The 18372-nt window shown below is 40.0% G+C and overlaps 1 protein-coding gene across 11 annotated transcripts in view; it reads right to left on the minus strand.

The window, feature by feature from the left end:
- The window catches only part of ARHGAP21 (Rho GTPase activating protein 21), a 148473-nt gene that overhangs the window by 14807 nt on the left and 115294 nt on the right, over positions 1-18372 (minus strand). For 8 of the 11 annotated variants that reach the window (XM_059660835.1, XM_059660830.1, XM_059660832.1 and 5 more), the window contains 7 exons: positions 13174-13332; positions 12930-13032; positions 7832-7868; positions 4731-4856; positions 3382-3666; positions 284-348; positions 69-208 (listed from right to left, as the gene is read on the minus strand). In XM_059660835.1, coding sequence (XP_059516818.1) covers positions 69-208; positions 284-348; positions 3382-3666; positions 4731-4856; positions 7832-7868; positions 12930-13032; positions 13174-13332 — 915 coding nt within the window. The remainder of the gene's footprint in view (positions 1-68; positions 209-283; positions 349-3381; positions 3667-4730; positions 4857-7831; positions 7869-12929; positions 13033-13173; positions 13333-18372) is intronic. The other 3 variants (XM_059660834.1, XM_059660829.1, XM_059660842.1) reach the window with 2 other exon arrangements.

The following is an 18372-nucleotide window of genomic DNA, read 5'->3' on the forward strand; positions in this document are numbered from 1 at the left end:
GAAAATCCCGTGAAAATCCCAATTTTAAATCATTTCCTTAAGTTCACTGGGAATGCCACCCTCAGTACCTTTACTGAGCAGTCTCCTCTCTGACTCCTCCTTGGGAGAATGTGGACTTTGTGTCTTTGGCTCGGCTTTGGCACCAAGCAAGGTCTGCCTGATGCTGAGGCTCTGGCGAGGCGTTTTGGGCAACTGTTCCGCTTTGCTGCTCAAAGAAGGAATGTTTCTTAATAATTACGTATTTTATATCCAAATTAACTTACATGCATGGTGGAACGCTCACCTCATCAGACTGTTATATTCTTTTATTCTTCGACTAATTAGATCCCTGTTAGTAACACCAGTGTCCTGCAGAATAAAGGGAGGTAAAGTTAGAGTCAATTCTGAACAAAATTAGGAATCCCTACCTTTGTTGAGCCTCTCTATTGTCCTGCTCTGCTGATTCAATAAAGACACTCTACGTTACTCAGTGGTGGTGCGGTAAAATCCCTGTTCCACATCACCCCCCACCGTCACGGTGTGACAGATGTTCCAAGTGCCTCCCTCACTGTGAGTCTTTTCTGTTTATTTTCTGTACCGCAGCAATACTTAGAATACTACCAGCCAGTAGCAAGTGTTCAAACTTATTGATCTGTCATTTTTAATTAATGACTGGGAAACAGAAAGCCAGTTTTTTCTCTTACTAATACCAGAAAGATCAGCATTTCCAAATAATACAGTTGGATAAAAGATGAAAAAATACTGCCAAAATTGCCCTGACTGGTTTGGCTCAGTGGATAGAGCGTCAGCCTGAGGACTCAAGGATCCCAGGTTCGATTCCGGTCAAGGGCATGTACCTTGGTTGTGGGCACATCCCCAGTGGGGACGTGTGCAGGAGGCAGCTGACCGATGTTTCTCTCTCATCAATGTTTCTAGCTCTCTATCACTCTCTCTCCCTCTCTGTGAAAAATCAATAAAATATATATTTAAAAAAAGTTAAAAAAAATACTGCCAAAATTTGTTAATAATTAACTTGCAGGAGTAGCGAGATTGAGGGTCAATTAGTGTCAGAAGTGAAAGAAGAGGAAATCTCAAAACAGGTGTGTTTTTTTAACCTTAAAACAGTTGCTGTTTTTTAAACTTTATAATATGCTAATGGCAAACATAGAACTGACCACAAAGTGATGATTCTTTTCTATCGATTCCAATTATACATTGGCATGTGTCCTCAAAAAAAAAATGTTTTAGTTGTCTCATTTTAACAATATAATTTATAAAAAATACAGGCTTTGGAGTCAAACAATCTCGAATTCAAAATGACTCTTCCCACTTACAAACAGAGATCATATGGTTAAGATCTAGGGCAGGGTGGGCAAACTTTTTGACTCGAGGGCCACAATAGGTTCTTAAACTGGACCGGAGGGCCGGAACAAAAGCATGGATGGAGTGTTTGTGTGAACTAATATAAATTCAAAGTAAACACCATTACATAAAAGGGTACGGTCTTTTTTTTCAATAGTTTTATTCATTTCAAACGGGCCGGATCCGGCCCGAGGGCCGTAGTTTGCCCACGGCTGATCTAGGGTAAGACGCCTGGTTTAAACTGGGCCCGGATGCTTATCAGCTATGGGACCTTGGGGAAATCACATAACCTCTCTTTGCCACATGGCTTCCTTGTTTGTGAAATGGTGAAGATGATAATAAAGGGACAATTCATATGGTTGCTGAGGTTAATTCATGTAAAATGCTTAGAAAAGTGTCTGCCATATGCTGTGAATTATTACTTTCTTATCTATAAAATAGGAAAAATACCTATGTGTTAACATTAGATGATAATGATGACGATAATGGCTGACATTAAGTAAATGCTTATTATCTATCAGGCAGCATGCGGTTTTCTTCACAAGCACTATCTCAGTAAATCCTTAGGACAGCCCTCCATGTTGCACAGATGAAGTCATCTGAAGGAACGTAACAAGGACGCTCTACTGCCTTGTAGAATGCCCTTCACACAGCTGGTGCTTTTTCAACAGGAACTCCCTGGACTGTCACGTGAAGCTGAAATCTACATCCAAGTTCTTATTCTCCGTTTCTGTGCAAAAATTCAGGCTGATGCTCTCTTTGTAGTGGTGGTTATGGAACAAAGGTTGTACTGCTACAATCTGGTGTTAGCTTTTTAACCACCAACAAGGGAGGGTGTAAATTAGCAGAAAAATAAAGCACAGGCATTTTTCCTATAGCTAAGTTTTCTAATTTGAATTGGAAATAATGGGAATGACTAAATTAAAGAAGATAGATTGCATAACCTTACAGTTAATGTCTATGCTCCTGGGTACTTCAAAGAAAGTAAGGAAAAAGAATGTTATGCTTTCTTTCTTTCTTTTTTTGGTCCTAACAATGGGCACAAAGTGAAAACAATGTGTTAGAAAAACTGTGTGAATGCAATGAAAAAGACTCAATGAAAAGCTAGACACAATCATTACTTTAAAATTTATAGTTATATACACTGAAAACATCAAAATTCATGTTGTAAAAATATCTTGATTGTGAGCCAGAAACTCTTTTAAGTACTTAAACATTATTCCTTATTAAAAAGAAAAACTGGCTTATAACATGATTTCTGATCATTTGAGTTTTTTCTTTTTCTTTAATATTTTTGTTATTTTAGCGAGAGAGAGAGAGAGAGAGAGAGAGAGAGAGAGAGAGAGAGAGAGAGAAAAGGGAGCAGGGAGAGGGACAGAGAAAGAAACATTGATAAGAGAGAACCTCTGATAAGTTGCCTCCTGCATGCCCCCTACTGGGGATTAAGGCTGTAATCTGGGTATGTGCCCTGACAGGGAATTGAACCAGTGACCTTTTGGTGCATGGAACGACGCTCAACCAACTAAGCCACACCAGCCAGGGATCTAGTTTTCTTAAAAACCAATTAATGTATTATAATAGGTTATATTATATTGTTGACTATTTAATTCCACTAACAAAAATCATCATATCATTATTTCTTTGTATTTACAGAGTAATGTGTTTTGATAAGCATTGTCCCTATCTATAACTTAAACCACTCAACAATTCTGTTTAGTGATAAGAAGACAGATCTGGAATTAGTCAGTCATAAAGTTCATGACCAGGACTAGGAACCAAACATGGTTCATTGCTTCTGAGAATGTATGCAGAGTATATGAATCATCTATTTTTCTAGTTCAGTAATGATGATTTTCCAATAAGTAAAAATAATATAAAATAGGTACAGTTGAGTTTTCCTTTTGATCAACTATTTTTAAGCATATTATCATATTTGTTTAAAGTAATGTATCAGATTCTTTCAGTATTCTGGAAGAAGAAAAGAAATAAGAAAGATGTGAACAAATGTGTCCTATTTTACCATCACTGGTTTGCACAGACCTCTTCATTTAGGTTGCTGCTCTCCTGGATGGTCTTGATCCAAGCTAACATATCGTCTCTGTCTTCCGCCTGAAAGAGGCATTCACAGTCTGATGTGGTAAGTCGGAACACATTCTTCCTCTTGGTCTCACTGTATGAGATGTCTATTAAGCAAGCATTCACACTGATGGGTTGTTCTTCTTCAGATGGAATCATCTGTTCTCTTTTATCTTTGTACAAGTAAAGTGAATGGCCCCGAAGTACAACATACATCTGCTTCCATGGACGAATACTCCCACCAACTCGCTAGAAACATGAAACAGTTCAGGCAGACTTAATATCTGGTGAAATCTCACACATTAAACAACACTGCTAACAAGCACAAATGTATACCAAATGTAGCAGGTGCCTGATTTCTATCAATGTATACTTGTTAGGAGAGGAAGGACAAAAATTATAGAGTATAGAGTGTAAACCAAGTGAGGCAATGTGTTCATATCAAAATCAAAGATAGTGAAATCTCAACTTTAACTTCGTTAGGAAAATAAATAAAGTAATTAAGATAAAAACGTGTAGCAAAATATGTTAAAAATGCTAAAGGAATAGAAAATAATAAATAAATCACCCAGAAAAATCTTCTGGGTGAGAGTTAGGCTTAAGATAAATCACCAATCATGAAAATGACAAACACTGCATAAGGAGATCCCAAACAGTAAATATAACAAATGAATTAACAAAATTGATCAACTTTATATGGTTGACCAATTTTGTTAATTCAAGTAACAATAGCTACATTTTAAAGTTAGTTTTCTTAAATTTTTAAACTCATAACAATATTAAAATTTTTTATAAATAAGCTGCCCAAATATTATAGGAAAATTTATGGCAAAATTTTTATTATATTAAAATCTATTTAAATGAAGTATATATTGATAGTGTGATAGCCATATTATAACTCAATATTTATAAAATAAAGTGAAAGAAGAGAATTACAAAGGCACTGAAAATAATAAACTGGGAGAAGTTAAATGAAAATTTAAAAATTAATATGAAGAAGTGCCACTCCCTAAAGGACTACTCTGTGATAATAGCTAATAAATTTGAAGCAAAGTTTCTTAAATAACTTTGCTTTCTCTTTTACATTACCAAAATATGACAATATATTCCATACACAGTTGATACAAAGAATGAAAAGTAGAAAAATAGCTGATGAGAACTTTAAAAAAAAAATCTTTCCTTCATATAGAAAAAGATATTTATAAAATATGTTTTTTACTCTTTATTCTGGATATTTTATGTATACAGACTTTATACTTCATTTTTCAGGGCCTGCATTTAATGCGCTTACAGTAGCTCAAAAAATGCACTACCTTGCCCTTATCGGTGACAAGTGGCCGGTAATGGAGCCAGCCCTCCTTCGCAGCATCACTGAAAACCTCTGAGGAAGAGTCTTTTCTGGATCCAGAGTCTTCTGATGACTTCTGGCTGTCTGTCATCTACAGAAAAGGCCAAAAAAGAAACCACAGTAAAATGTCAGCTTTTTCTTTTATAAATATTTGTGTAATAAAATTGCTTTGGTGAGAATGTCTTTTATATAATGTTCCAAGTGAAGGGCTATTTTTGAAAAATCCTATCTTTATCAATTACATTAGAAAAATTTCTGGTCTTGTTAAAAAATGTACACTACCACCATCTTTTTTTTTAGACATCTGAAGAAATTTTTAATCATGAAAGAATAAAAATGATATAATTTTCCTGCTCTCAAGAGGTCACATGTTAGTACAAAAAGACAAAGAATAAAAAAAAAATATCGCATTGTGATAAGTGCCATTTGAAGAATGAAAACAATGGGATGCAATTACGAATGACAGCAGCAGCTAAACATTGGTGGTGCTCAGGCAAGGCCTCTCTGAACAGAACATTCAAGTTTAAATCTGGGAGAAAAAATATTTAAAACAGCCAACCAGGAAAGGTCAGGGAAAGAATAGCTCAGGGAGAATGTACAGCTAATGAATGTATGTATTTATCAATATCATTTAAAATGTTCACTATTCGTGTGAGTAAGAGAAGTGAAAAATTATAGCTGGTTTAGGGTCTTTAGGCCTTGGTAGGAAGTGTGAAAGAAGCCATTAAAGACTGAATCAGGGGAGTGACATGATCTCATCAATGCAAGTCACCTATGTGCTACATGAAGCATGGATTCTAAGACAACCATGACAAAAGGAGCTACTGGAGGAATCCAGGTGAGGGTCAATGACATCCTCGACTAAAGCAGCAGAAGCAAAGACAGGGAGGGATATAAAGATTCAGGAGGTAGCGGTGACAGGTCTTGATCTGGGAGAGGGTGAGAACAAAGAAAAACGGCCACTAGATTTTTGGCTTGAACAACTGGGTGAATGAAAGTAGACTCAGTGAGATGGGGAAAACTGGGGGATAAATATGCCTGGGGTGATCAAGGCCTTTTGGGCATGTAAACTTTGTACTGCTTATTAAACATCAAATGAAGAAGTCATGTAGGCAGTAGTCTACATGAGCTGCAGTTCAGGGAAGAGGTCAAGACTAGCAATGTAAACTTTTGGAGACTTCTGTGTAAGATCATCAGGGAAATCAGGCTACACAGAGAGGAAAGAGGGTCAGACCACCTCTAGATATGCCAACAATTGAAATGTTAGGCATAGAAACCAGCAGAAGAAAGAGTCTCAGAAAGGGAGTGGAAAATTGTGTTGAATATTACTGGAAGGTCAATTAAGTTAAAAATCTTAATAACCATTAGTTGTTGTTTTTAATCTTCACCAGTGATGTTTTTATTGATTTTAGAGAGAGAGGAAGAGAGGGAGGGAAGGAGGGAGGGAGGGAGGAAGGGAGGGAGGGAGGGAGAAAGTGAGAGAAAGAGCAATGTTAAAAACATCAATCAGCTTATTCATAATTCTATATGTATAAAAAGCCAGCAACTGGAACACCATAATGACCAGAACGACTGGTCGCTATGATGCCCACTGTGGCCAGCAAACCCGCCTGATCAGGGGGTGGGGCCAGCCAGCCAACCCCCGCAGCCCTTCCTCCCAGGCTGGCCCTGCCCCCACTGGGCCCCCACCACCCAATCAGCCCGTAGCCCCTCCCCCCGGCCCAGCCCCTGATCAGCCCCCCTACTCCAATAGGCCAACTTCCTAAAGGCCATACTCTAGCTGGTCAACCTCCTAAAGCCCCTCCCCCCCACCTGGCCCCACCCCAGATCAACCCCCTCCCCCCCCCCCATCAGAGGCAGGGCTGGCCGGCCCACCGCCTGCAGCCCCTCCTCACAGCCGGCCCCACCCTTGATCAGCCCCCACAACCCCGATCAGCCCGGGGCCCCTCCCCCCAGCCAGCTCCCTCCCCAATTGCTGCCCCCCCCCCCCCCACACTCAGATCAGGGGCTGAGCTGGCTGGCCAACCACCCATGGCCCCTCCCCAGGCCACTCGCCCCTGACTGGCTCCCCACCCCATTTGGGGGTGGGGCCAGCTGGGCCACTGCCCAGAGCCCTTACTCACCCCAATCAGCCCCCACAACCCTGATATGCCCAGGGCCCCACCCCCCAGCTAGCTCTGCCTTTGATCAGTCCCCCGCCCCATATCAATCGGGGGTGAGGCTGGCCAGCCAACCTCCCCCGGCCCCTTCCCCGGCCACTGACCCCCCAATTTGCCCTCCCACCCCTTTCGAGGGTGGGACCGGCCAGTCCACCACCCACAGGCCCTCCCCACGGCCAGCCCTGCCCCCAATCAGGCCCCGATCGGGGCAAGATGGCCGGCCAATTTCCCACTGTTTCCTCCTCCCGACAGGCCCGGTCCTGATCTGCCCCAATTGGCGCCGGGCTGGCCAGGGCCCACCCATGCATGAATTCGTGCACTGAGCCTCTAGTACAGTGGTTCTCAACCTTCCTAATGCTGCGACCCTTTAATACAGTTCCTCATGTTGTGGTGACCCTCAACCATAACATTATTTTCGTTGCTACTTCATAACTGTAATTTTGCTATTATGAATAGTAATGTAAATATCTGATATGCAGGATGTATTTTCATTGTTACAAATTGAACATAATTAAAGCATAGTGATTCATCACAAAAATAATATGTAATTATATATGTGTTTTCCGATGGTCTTAGGCGACCCCTGTGAAAGGGTCGTTCCACCCCCAAAGGGGTCACGATCCACAGGTTGAGAACCGCTGCTCTAGTATAAGAATAAACTGTTTCACACAATCACAACTGTAAATCTACTTTTGTTCCATTCTATATAGTACATTTAAAAATTAGAAAAGAATACTTTATATATAATATTTTCCAAATGCATGCAAAACTTACAAAATAAAAGATTATAACATTTATGAAATGTATCTAACAGATAAAAGAAATCATTCTCTGTGAAGAGCTAAAGTAAACTAAGGTAAATAAAAACTTATCATTTGCTGATATTTTTTAAATATTCAATACTAACCTTGTTTCCCTTCAGGGTGGATATGTGCTTAAAAGACCTGTTGGAAAAGAAGTATATAAATATTTTTAATGGTGCATAAAATACCTTAAAGTGGTTAAGAATAGTCTGAATATTGCAACTAATCTTTCTTTAGTGAGCTGACATTTTATAATTACTATATTAAATGTTCACGATTCAATCAAGTCAGAAAACAGCTAATTTCATAATTAATTGTTTTAAACTATAACCAGACACCATTTACAAAATATATATGTTTTTTAATTGATTTCTAGAGAGAGAGGAAGGGAGAGGGATAGAGAAATAGAAACATCAATAAAAGAGGAATATCATTGATCAGCTGCCTCCTGCAGACCCCTTACTGGGGATCGAGCCTGCAACTAGGCATGTGCCCTGACTGGGAATCAAACCAGCGACCTCTTGGTTCCTGGGTTGGACACTCAACTGCTGAGCCACATCAGCTGGGCTATAATTAAATTTTGGATAGAAGCTTTCTTAGTTAATCTGGTATATGAAAACTATTTTGGCATAAAGTGTGAGATTTTCTTTTTTTAGACCAAAGAAAGCTACTCAGGCTAAACACTGGGCTTTCTATTATTAGTCAACCAGAGCTGCAATGCTCTATTGAGGATTTCCACAGTGTTAATAATTGATTAGGTGTCACCAACTGTCAGACACTGAGAGAGCAGCATGTCTATACTCATCCAGCTGTGGCCACTCAGAACCACATGCAGCAGGAAAAGTGCTGTCAGGCTGGCCCTGGCCAACCACTCTGCTCTGCCTTCCAAACACATTCTGGATGATTTCAGTAAGAACAACTGGGGCCACTAAAAGGGCTTAGGGCTTCAGAAGACATATTCACATGAGTTTGTCAAAATTATGTAACTTCAGGGAACACAGTTGTTTTCTGTTATTTTTAAATTCCAAATTCATTTAAGGAACTTAGCATTTTAAGATGTGACTAAAGAGGACACTGTCCTCTCCTCTCATAAACCACCTCAAACAACAAGGTAACCAGAAACAAACGTACAAACTCAATCTCCAACAATATCAGGAGACATCTATAACTCTGAACTACAATATATGAAGAAAGGCGGTTAAATGCAATGAAGTAAAAATTAATACAAGAAGAGAAGATGCCACTAGTTGCCTATCTCAAACAAAACTTCAGTGCACTGTTCTCTGAGAGATCAAATCAGCCTTCCCTTGTTTGAAACAATGGGCAGCAGGGTGCTTTTGCTGGTGACAGGAGCCTCATGAATATCAGAGGAGGTAAGAACTAAGGAAGAAACGCAGTCCTGCCATCTTGTAGAGTGAAGTAGACTCTGAAATGTGACAATTACTGGTATCTTCCAGTGAGGAAGCAGTAAATGTTAAAAGAGCTCACAAATCAAACACTACATCATTAGAGAAATTCCTGGCCTGCACCTCTGCACTGGCTACACCTCATACAAACTTCCCTCAAATTGCTGGTGGGCACACAATGCAATATACAGATAATGTATCATAGAAATCTACATTTGAAACCTACATAATCTTATTAACCAATGTCACTCCATAAATTCAATAAAAAAAATATTTTTCAAAAAGAGAATTTAATAACTAGAAAATTAATTTTCAAGTTCAAATAGTCAAATAAAAATAGGAGAATTTGGAAATGACAAAGTAATGAGGGAGAATAGCTGCATGTAATAAAACATTATAAAACCACTATAATTAACAGAATCTGGTATATAAACAGATGAATGAACTGAACAGAATCTAAAAATACTAAATACATATAAAAATTTAGCATATAATAAAAATGTCATATCAGTGGAAAAAGTACAATACTCAAGTATAACATTCAATACATGCTTTGTGGGCAGCTGAGAGACACTGAAAAATATAAAGCTGGCTCTTCATCTCCTTAATTAGAATAAAATAAATTCCAGATGAATCCAAGTTGTAAATATACAAAAAAGAAAAACAAATTTGAGAAGTAAACACTGAAGAATATTGTTACAATTCTAGAGGAGAGAAAGGCTTTTTCAGTACGGCACAAAATCCAAAAGCCATTTTAAAAATTCCTAAATTTGACTGCCAAAAAAAAAAAAAAGTTTAACCTTTTTACACAGTTAAAATTAAGAAAATAAAATGAAAAATATTGAACTGAGTAAAGACTTGCAACATTTATCTCAGAAAAGAGCTAGTTTCTTTTATTTATTTACTAGAGGCCTGGTGCATGGATTCATGCACCGGTGGGGTCCCTTGGCCTGGCCTGCGCCCTCTCGCAATCTGGGACCCCTCGGGGGATGTCGGACTGCCAGTTTCGGCCCGATCCCTGCAGGCCAGGCCGAGGGACCCCACCAGTGCAAGAATCTGTGCATGGGGCCGGTTTTGGCTCAATCCCCACAAGCCAGGCCAAGGGATTCCACCAGTGAGTGCATGAATCTGTGAACCAGGCCTCTAGTATGCATATAAGACCTTTGGTTAATCTCTTCTCGCCCTTCCCCTTCTCCCCTTCCCTCTGAGATTCATCAGTCTGTTCCATGCCTGTGTGGTGAGCATCTGCCCCCTGGTGGTCAGTGCGCTCCATAGCTACTGGTCAAATGGTCGAACAGTTGCTTAGGCTGCCTATCTAATAAAAGAGAAACATGGTAATTAGCCGTACCTCCGCTACCCTTCCCATTGGCTAATCAGGGCGATATGCAAATTAACTGCCAGCCAAGATGGCAGCCGGCAGCCAGGCAGCTTTAAGCTAATATGAGGCTTGCTTGCTTCAGTAACGGAGGACTCCAACGTTCCCCGCCTGCCGCTGCCAGTTTGAAACATTGTTACAAATATAGAAGCTAAACAAAACCCCAGAAACCTGCTTTCAGCCAGCCGGGATCTCAGAGCTGGAGTTGAAACAGTGTTTTGATTATAGAACCCAAACAAAGCAGATACCTGCTTTCAGCAGTGGAGGCCTAAGAGCTGGAGCCAAGCCTCAAAGCTAAAGCTGGCCCAGAATTTAAAAAAAAAGAAAAAAAGGAGCGGCTGGGAGTTTCAGTTACCCGCCAGCCTGAAAACAGCCCTCAGCCCCTCACCCAGACTGGCCAGGCACCCCAGTGGGGACCCCCACCCTGATCCAGGACACCCTTCAGGGCAAACCAGCCGGCCCCCACCCATGCACCAGGCCTCTATCCTATATAGTAAAAGGGTAATATGCCTTCCAGCACCGGGATCAGTGGAGCAGCGAGGCCTCCCAGCACTGGGATCAGAGTGACAACCGCCCCCCCACGGGCCCTGCTCTGTGTGTGACAGGGTAGAGCCATAACCTCCCATCGGCCCTGCCCTGAGTGTGACAGTGGCGGCGCCCCAACCCCCGGATCGGCCCTGCTCTGCGGGTGATAGAGGGCGGCGCCCCAACCACCCCCCACGGGCCCTGCTCTGTGTGTGATGGGGTAGAGCCATAACCTCCCCCATCAGCCCTGCCCTGAGTGTGACAGGGTGTGGCACCCCAACCCCCTGATCCGCCCTGCTCTGTGTGTGACAGGGGGCGGTGCCCCAACTCCCCTATCGGCCCTACTCTGTGAGTGACAGGGGGGAGCTCCCCAACCCCCTGATGGGCCCTGCTTTGTGCGTGACAGGGGGGAGCTCCCCAACCCCCTGATCGACCCTACTCTGTGCGTGACATGGTACGGAGCCCCAACCCCCCTGATGGGCCTGCTCTGTGAGTGACAGGGGGCAGCGCCCGAACCCCCTGATTGGCCCTGCTCTGTGCGTGACAGGGGGTGGCGCCGCAACCCCCCAATCGGCTCTACCCTGAGCGTGACTGAGGGTGGCATCACAACCTCCCAATCAGCCCTGCTCTGTGCATGACAGGGGGCGGCGCCCCAACTCCCCAATCGGCCCTGCTCTGAGCCTGACCAGGGGCTGCACCTAGGGATTGGGCCTGCCCTCTGCCACCCGTAGGCCTAAGTCAGCAGGTCGTTATCTCCTGAGGGGTCCCAGACTGCGAGAGGGCACAGGCCGGGCTGAGGGACACCCCTCCCCCCCGAGTGCACAAATTTTTGTGCACCGGGCCTCTAGTTTATATATATAGATTTAACTTCTTTATTGTTGAGAGTATTATGTCTCTTTTCCCCCCATTGACCTCTCCCCACCCTTTCCCACCCCCCAACACATGCCTCACCCACTATTTCTTTTATATAAGGAGCCTCCAGAAGTCAGATAGAAAAATGAGTAGGAAACATCAAAAAGCAGTTCATAGAAAAAGAAATATAAATATCTTAAATATACTTGAAATGATATTCAATTAAAAATAAAAATTTTCAAATCATAATTACAGTATGATACCACTAGGGTTACAAAATAATCAAAAGTTGAATAACATGCTGTGTTGGGGAACGGAACAGCAGAGAATTCTGTACACTGTTGGTGGGAATGTGATTTGGTATAATCTTTATGGAGAGCAACTGACAGTGGATATTAAAGTAAAGCATGCACATACCCCCCTTCATGTAACAATCCTTTTCCAACCATACTCACATGCTAAATGAACTACATACAAATAGTCATTTAAGCATTGTTTTTGTGGGAGCATAGGTTAAATCAATCTAAATGTCTATTAATAGAATATAGAATACTGGTTGAATATACTATGATACAACTCTTCAATGGAAAATTCAACAATCAGAGAAAAAATGAGTTAAGAATATATGCACTGAATTTTCTCCAAGAACAATGTACACAGCATTTCATAAAAATAATGAGACTACACACGTACATTAAGCATATGTAAATTGTGTATGTGGTTTTATACTCTAGAAGTATAAAAAAGAAATAAAAAACATAGTTACATGTAAAAGTAGAACTGGGTGACTACAGACCTAGACTGGCAGGTGATTACTGATTTTTAAATATTAATATAAAAATTAAATTAGTATATAGTAACAACTTTTGTTTTATTTGCATTTTCAATGTCATAAAGTTAGAAAATATAAAATACATCATTAAAATTCAATATTTATATATCAAAGTCATGCTGAACATTCATAAATATTTAAAATAATAATACCCCCCCAATAATAATAATAATACCCATAAATAAGTATTTAAAATAAAACGTGTGACTTACAACTTTGCATCTTCTCTGTAATCATCTAGGCCCTCATCATATGATTTTGATCTTTCTGTCTTTGAGTTGGGCTGGCCGTCCAGGCTGGAAGGTCCAACAGATTCTGGAATTAAAACCAACATTTAGACATTTGCAAGTAGTTTGTAGATTCTTTTACTGGTGAAAAGATGGCAGTGTGTCATTGTATTCTAAACAGAAAACGGAAAATGAAAGGTGGTTTACATAAGCACTCACTGAAACATACCCTGGTCATGGGAGAGCTGACGTCGAATTAAAGGAGCTGAAGTTGTAAGGCTGGGAGGGACTGTTGCTAGAGAGGGTGCTTGAGAGGTAGAGGCTGAGATGACAGCAGAAGCAGGGATATGCGCAATATCATGATCAATGCTAGGGCTAGTTGGTTCATCTATTAGATAAAATAAAAATCGAAATGTTGAATGACCTAATTGTTATTAATAGTAACAGTAACAGAACAAGTAATCAATTATCAGTATTGAAAGAACCAGATAAAGACATTAATACAACCAATAGAGTACCAATAAATGACATATTTGGCCTGTTAAAAATATAGTTATTATTCTAGTATTCCAAGTAATTCTGAGAATACAGTATTAGAAATGAAATGAGTTGCTTCTTTTACTTCTTCTATCAATAAACCAGCACCTTCACTAACTGATAACAAGATACCAAAGTTTATAGGTATTTAGAACCTAAATCTACTAAAGCAGAGCAATCATACACCACCCTACATTTTTCCCCAAATTTTAAATTCATTGCACATTATCATTTCAGGCAGCTAAGCAAGGTGATTGGCTGAGGCTTCAAAGTATTAATTCCTAAAATTGTACCTTCTCCCCACCACTACACTCAAGTGTAGCTTCAATTTTTGTAGAAAAATGAGGAAGCACAGTATATAGCTGCCAGAAGAAGGTATGCATCATCAAGGTCAGTGCTATGGATGGAATTTGTACCCCTTCCTGCCAATTTCATACGGTTAAACCTAACTCCTAATGTGATGATATTTGGAAGTGGAGCCTTCAGGAGGTGCCTAGTAGGTGATTAGGCTCCACTTCCATGAATGAGATTAGTGACCTTATAAAAGAGACCCCCAGAAAGCTCCCTTGCTCCTTCTACCATAAGAGGACACGCCTATGAACCAGGAATCGGGGTCCTCAACCGACACCAAATCTGCTGGCGCCTTCATTTGGACTTCCCAACCTCCAAAACTGTGATAAATAAATGTCTGTTATTTGAGCCATCCCCTTCTGGCATTTTTATTATAGCAGCCCAAACTGACTGAGACAGCCACTGCTAATTAATTTGGCACTTCAGTGAAAATCAGAAAAAGGATGTAGGCCCTCACTCAGGAGAAATCTCCATTTGCTCCCTTGTACCCTTATAAAAACATAAATATTTTAGGTGTTACAAATTTTAAGCTTCTCAAAGCCCATCATGGGCAGAAATGTATATGTGAATGCACATACACGCATAATAACAATAACACAATAGTGCTTACTAGGTACCAGCACCATTCTAAATACTTTACATATATTATTTCAATTCTAGTGACATTCTATGATCTATTTTACAGATTGTTCTATAGAAATAAGTACTATTTTTAAAAACCAAGATAGCTAGGTTATTTGTATAAAGTTACCAAGACATAGGGATGGAACTTGAACTTAGACAATCTGATACCAGAGCCCCTGCTCTAGAAGTATCTTAATATAGATAGATAGATAGATAGATAGATAGATAGATAGATAGACAGATAGATGATAGATAGATAGCCAGGTGCCGTCACGACTGGATAGACGACCACACAGCAGGCTAGGGAGCTGAGAGAGTGGGAGCTGTGGGTGTGGTGGCGGGAGGAGAGAGCTGTGGGCCCAAATGACCAAAGGACGACCAGTCCGGCTTTCACGGTGTGGTGGGGCAGGGCCATGGAGGCTTAGGAGCCTTGCGGGGCGGGGTGCTATGAGCATGGAGCTTCCTGGGGTGACTGAGGTGGAGGAGCGTCATGGGGCGGGGGCGACCAGCGTGAAGCGTCGCGGGGCAGGGGCTGTGAGCGTGGAGCTTCGCGGGGCTGCTGAGGTGGAAGAGCATCGCAGGGCATGGGCAAGTAGTGAGGCTGAGGAGCCTCGCGGGGGTGGGGGCTGTGAGCGTGGAGGTTCACGGGGCAGGGCCACGGAGGTGGAGGAGCGATGCTGGGTGGCAGACATGGCCCTGATTGCAGCTGGGCCTGGGGATCCTAATCACGCACGATTTAATTGTGCGCTGGACCTCTAGTAAATTATATTTGTTTTCCAAATTGGCGAACAATAGTTCTGGTCAAAATCCTCACTCTTGTGGAAATTTCAGTCATTGAATTTCTAATATTTTAGGTCAAGAGAATGTAATTTAATAGGATGCAAGAACTTTAGTTCATAAAATAAATGCACCAACCCTTAGAAAATCATAAAACCCTTTATTTTTTATTTATTTTAAATATATTTTTTATTGATTTCAGAGAGGAAGGGAGAGGGAGAGAGAGAAAGAGAAACATCAGTGATGAGAGAGAATCACTGATTGGCTGCCTTCTGCTTGCCCCCTACTGGGGATTGAGCCAGCAACACAGGCCTATGCCCTGACTGGGAACTGAACCATGACCTCCTGGTTCATAGGTTGAGCCACACCAGCCATGCCATAATAAAACCATTTAAAGGATATAATGATGAAATGAGGTTTTGATTCTGTGATTTAAAAGGTCAAGTATTTTAACTTTAACCAAATCCTAAGACTGCGTCATCTTAATGATCAACATTATAACCAAAACAATAATGTTTTGATTCTAACATTTCCATTTTACGGCTAAAATATCAGCAAATTCAGACTATCATAAACTTATTTTTTGATTTTACAATTTCCTTTAAAAGCAGCTCTTTACAACCTAGCACCAGAAAACATTTTGAAAATTTCTCTATGAATCAATTTTATACTAAGACCATGACAATGAGAATATAATCATTTTTTTCCCAAAAGCAAGGAGATAACTGAGGTTTTTAAAATAATTCATTAAGGACAAAACTTTAATTTTACTAAAGGTTGAGTATTCTTTAAAGCTATCATTAGTATTTAAATCACTACAATTAACTGTTTTGTGGGTTTTTTTTCAAATGATGCATATGTGTAAGTTTGGTCTATGGAACCTGCTGGTCTACAATTCTGATATGAATTCATGAGTATTGATATGAAGGAATTATCTGGCTTACACAGTATTAATTGCTTGGAGAGATTTCTGCAGTAAAAACATTCACTGGAGAGGCTCAGAAAATATTTATTACATAAATCCATACATAGAAAATATTTAGAAAGGCATTTTAAAAAACAGATGATGCTCTTATAAAACAATGTTTCTCAAAGCAGAGCAACCATCCTTCTGAGAATATGTGGTTACCAGATGTGTCAAAGAATGTCTATAAGATGCTAGGGAAAATTCTTAAGAGAATTGATTTTATACCTTGCAAAGTATTTTAAAACATTTTGAGATTTATTTATGTAAAATCAAATATCATGGAGTGAAATTCAAATGGTGCATGGATTAAGCATTAAACAAAATTTCAAAAGCAACTTTAATTATGACTCTGGACTTCCCTGGAGCTATGCATTCAGTATCTTTTGACTTACTACATGGTTGTTTTTTTAAAACACACTGGATATGACATAATCTCTGCTTCAAGTAATTGAGTGCAAAAAGGACTGGAAGAATAGGCACGCACCTGTTCTAGGAAGTGTTAACAAAAGAGGTGTAGGGGGAGACTAGAACACTGCCTTACACGCTCAGTACTATTTGCATTCTTTAGAATAACTATAAGTACTACTATATTAAAGAGAAAAAAACCCACCTAAATATGCATTAAAATACACAAAATTATATTACCTTAAATTTATAAATTATATGAATAAATCCAATCTTTATTCCTGTAAAAATATGAAAATCTTTCTATTGTTTTATTAATTCACCAATGTGTGAATTATATAAAAACAAGAAAAATTCAGGCTTATCTCATTTTCCAATGTTTAAGAAAACAGACCTTTAGTTGACCAAAGGGAAAACAAAAAAATTTTTATTTTCATATACAAATATATTCAAAACCAGTATGCTGTCAGATTTTCTTATTTTTGACAAATTTCTAAATTTTTAATAAACTTAAATATTCTGTCAGATGAAAATAGCATGCATTTTGTCTTAAAGTATAAAGCATGCATTTCCCCCTATTTTGCTTGGCAGGAAATTAAATGAATAGTTTTGTGATCCGAGAAAGATTCAGTTAGTTTGAGATGTTTGCTGGCATGACACTATATTCAGGAAGCACGTTGCCAAAAATGACCAATAGCTTGCTTTTGTAAATGGACATTAAAGATCCTTGGGGTAGCTGTCATTATAGTCTTAGCTAGATTTAAATTTTTAATGAGTGTGTATATGCCAGTTAGCCTTTGTTTTCTACTTTAGTGGTAATTTTTTTTCTTTAAAATTTATTAAATACTAGAGGCCCAAAACACAAAGATTCGTGCAAGAATAGGCCTTCCTTCCCCTGGCTGCTGGCACCGGCTTCCCTCCAGTACCCGGGACCCAGGCCTTTGCTCTGGCTGCCTCCTCCCGCCTTCGTTCCAGGCCGAAGCCGCCTCCTGCCCACTCCGAGCTGGCTCCGTGGCCGCTGCCCAGAGGCTGGCCCTCAGCAGCCAGCCGGGGTTTGCTAAAGAAGCCAAGTGTCCTGCCCACTCCGGCTGGCTCTGTGGCTCAGGCTGGCACCGCCATCTTTGTGGCTATGGGTGCCACCATCTTTGTCATGGAGTGACAGTTAATTTGCATATTACCCTTTTATTAGTATAGATTTTCCAATTGTAAAAATATACCTGTTGCAACAGGTAAAGAAAATCCGAACAGGATTAGACAAAAAAGTTACTGATCTCTTCTACCTATCTCTTTATCATCATATATAACCAGTGTTTAAGTGATTTCCATATTTATATACATATATAAACATATAGTTTGGGGATCGAATAAGTTTTGGTTGTATTTATTTTGCTGATTGTTTGGTTTGTTAAAAAGGGATGATATTATATGCATTATTCTACAACTTGGTTTACTTACTTTAAAATACATTTTGGACAATCATAAATAGTCACTAGAATCCCTTGGGTATTATATTTCTAAAGGCAGAAATCATGTTTAGGCAAATCTATCCTCAAATCACGTGGAGTATTACATATGTTTGTATAGTTTTGTTCCTTGATTTGTATATGTAGATGGAACCCAGAGTTTTCCAAAGGCAGAATAACAAATTCTCACAGATAATATATATTCCATAATTCAATCTGGATTTTCCCAAATGGAGACTACTATAAGTTATTCTATTTAAATTAATTATTCATATCTGAATAAGAAACTTCTACTACGGTTATT

This window comes from Myotis daubentonii, chromosome 1 (genome assembly GCF_963259705.1).
Source record: "Myotis daubentonii chromosome 1, mMyoDau2.1, whole genome shotgun sequence".
Taxonomy (NCBI): Eukaryota; Metazoa; Chordata; class Mammalia; order Chiroptera; family Vespertilionidae; genus Myotis; species Myotis daubentonii.